The sequence below is a fragment of the Meleagris gallopavo genome, chromosome 29, assembly GCF_000146605.3.
Source record: "Meleagris gallopavo isolate NT-WF06-2002-E0010 breed Aviagen turkey brand Nicholas breeding stock chromosome 29, Turkey_5.1, whole genome shotgun sequence".
NCBI lineage: Eukaryota > Metazoa > Chordata > Aves > Galliformes > Phasianidae > Meleagris > Meleagris gallopavo.
In genome coordinates this window covers 2,084,953-2,087,646 of record NC_015039.2, presented here as the reverse complement: position 1 = coordinate 2,087,646, position 2,694 = coordinate 2,084,953, and the positions used below count along the sequence as shown (strand labels likewise).

At 63.6% G+C, this 2,694-nt stretch overlaps 2 protein-coding genes across 2 annotated transcripts in view; both read left to right on the top strand.

The window, feature by feature from the left end:
• LOC104914582 (GTPase IMAP family member 7-like) overlaps positions 1-2,694 on the top strand; it is a 104,986-nt gene that overhangs the window by 65,105 nt on the left and 37,187 nt on the right. The window lies entirely within an intron of this gene.
• Positions 1-2,694, top strand: part of LOC100542252 (SCO-spondin) — a 44,544-nt gene that overhangs the window by 9,610 nt on the left and 32,240 nt on the right. The window contains 8 exon segments of the mRNA XM_031557042.1: positions 3-78; positions 200-430; positions 508-693; positions 883-1,119; positions 1,290-1,412; positions 1,498-1,589; positions 1,737-1,974; positions 2,600-2,694. The exon segment at positions 2,600-2,694 is cut by the window's right edge and continues 7 nt beyond it. Of these exon segments, the coding sequence (XP_031412902.1) occupies positions 3-78; positions 200-430; positions 508-693; positions 883-1,119; positions 1,290-1,412; positions 1,498-1,589; positions 1,737-1,974; positions 2,600-2,694 (1,278 nt within the window).

The following is a 2,694-nucleotide window of genomic DNA, read 5'->3' as shown; positions in this document are numbered from 1 at the left end:
GCGGCCGCTGCATCCCACGGGCACGTGTCTGCGACGGGGAGCTGGACTGCGGCTTCGCCGACGACTCAGACGAGGCAGGCGAGTGGCCCCAGTGACACCGGCTGTGGGCAGTGAGCACCCCGGGTGGTCTGGGGACTGTTCTGCATGTTCCCATCCCTGGGGCTGTGCCCGCGGCGGGCTCTGACCGCTGTCCCTGCAGGCTGCAGCCCGAGCTGCGGTGCGGGTGAGTTCCAGTGCGCGGCGGGACGCTGCGTGCCGTACCCACACCGCTGCGATGGACACGATGACTGCGGGGACTTCAGCGATGAGCGGGGCTGCGTCTGCCCGGCCGGCCGCTTCCAGTGTCCTGATGCATTGTGCCTGCCCCCGGCTGCCCTCTGTGATGGGACACAGGACTGCGGGGATGGCACTGATGAGGCGTTCTGCCCAGGTGAGGGGCTGTGGCTGTGGCGAGCACGGGACAGAGCGTCTGGTGACATCGCCCAGGGACTGTCTCTTTCCCCACAGACCGCATCACCTGTGCCCCAGGACAGCTCCCCTGCCCCGATGGCTCCTGTGTCAGCCAGGTGAAGCTTTGTGATGGCGTCTGGGACTGCAGAGATGGATGGGACGAGAGCTCTGTGCGCTGCATGGTGTCCTGGGCCCCCCCTGCACCCACCCACCTGCCCACAGTGCCTGCTAATGGGACAGCAGGTGAGGGCACAGGTGTCCCCTTCGCTCCCCACATCCCCAGTGCCATCAGTGGGAACACTTTGCTCTTTGCTGGAGAGGCCCGAGCTGTCCCCTACCCCTGCTGGGGTTCTGCAGGGAAGGGGGAGACACGTGGGGACCATGTCTGGTGTTCCTTCTCACTGTATCACCCCATGGTGACATCTTCTCCAGCACCTGCGTGCGGACCCTACGAGTTCCCATGCCAGAGTGGGCAGTGCGTGCCGCGGGGCTGGGTGTGCGACAGCGAGGCCGACTGCCCCGACGACAGTGACGAGCTGAGCTGCAACCGGAGCTGTGCACTGGGACACTTCCCCTGCGCCCTGGGTGCCCACTGCATCCACTACAACCACCTCTGTGATGGCATCCCTCACTGCCCCGACCACTCTGATGAAAGTGACGACAACTGTGGTGAGGCACAGCGTGTCCCCTCGTGTCCCTGTGCCCAGCCCTGGGATGCTGCCTAGGGAGCAGGACCCTCAGAGAGGGTCACCAAGGCTGCACGCCCCACTTGGTGCCCCACACCATCCCAGGGATCCCCCCTGTGTGTCAGATCTGATGGGATGCTGTCCCCACTGCAGGCTCTACCCAGATCCCGCCGTGCCCGGGGCATTTTGTCTGCAACAACCGTGTGTGTGTGAATGCAACCAGGGTGTGTGATGGGGCGATCGACTGCCCCCAGGGCGAGGATGAGCTGGCCTGCGGTGAGGGGGGACCATGGGGGTGACAGAGAGCAGCAGGACTGGGGGACACGTGTGGGTACTCATGGCACCCCTGTCCCTGTTGCAGAAGGCCACGTCCCCACTGGCGAGAGGAACCAGACTGTGGGTCCCTGTGCCGAGTACAGCTGTGGGGATGGCAAGTGCATCGCCTTCAAGCAGGTACGGGCATGGGATGGGGATTCATTGATGCCATGGGATGGGGAACCCAGTGATGCCCACTATCCTGTCCTGGTGCCCTGTTGGAGTCCCTGCGGTGTTCCTCCATCGCCCTGCCTGCTGGGGGCTCAGCATTGCTCTATGCCACAGGTGTGCAACGGGCTGCCCGACTGCAGGGATGGGGATGTGGCCTCAGAGTGGCTGCCCACAGATGAGAGGGACTGCGGGCACTGGGGCGCCTGGGTACCCTGGGGGATCTGCAGCCGCTCCTGTGGCCTTGGCCAGCAGCTGCGGGCACGGAAGTGCAGCCAGAGAGCCCCAGGTGTGCTGCACCAGTGCCATGGTGAGGCCACGCAGGCAAGGCCCTGCTTCATCACTGCCTGCCCTGGTGAGTGGGCATGGGACTTGGATGAGGCTGCATGTGGGATTCAGGGAGTCCCAGGACTGCGGATGTCCAAGAAGTCCCATTGTTCCCAGGGCTGAGTTCCTGGGAGATTTAGGGATTTCTATGGCTGGGGGTGCCCAGTGGATTTGGGGATTCCTGTTGCTGGGAGTTCCTGGGAGATTTGGATATTCCCATTGCTGGAGAAACTAATGGATTTGGGGATTTCCATGGCCAGAGCTTCTGGATGCACAAAGGGAATTCCCACCACCAGGTCTGTTTTTGGGATCTGGGGGCAGTTCCCCAGGCTGAGGCTGCCCTGGGAACTGGGGAAGGTCTCCTACCACCAGATCTGCCTGGGGGGTTTGGGGCTTCCCATGGTTGGGGCTGCTAGGGGGAACTGGTGGGGGTTGCATGACTTGGGCTGCTTGTGGGATTTGTGGGTTGCTTGGAGTGCCCAGGGGGAAATCCCATTACCAACTGCTGCCTGGGGGAGCAGGAGAAGTTCCCAAAACTGGAATTTATGTGGGAAGTGGGGTCCTCTCATCAGGGCAGAGCTGGCTGTGCTCTGGGGCAGGGGGTACACGGTCAGGATGGTGCCCTCCACCCTCACTTCTCCCTCTGCCTGCAGTGGACGGTGCCTGGAGTGAGTGGACGACATGGTCCAACTGCACACAGGGCTGCGAGGGGGTGGTGGTACGGCAGCGGCACTGCCAGCCCCCCCGG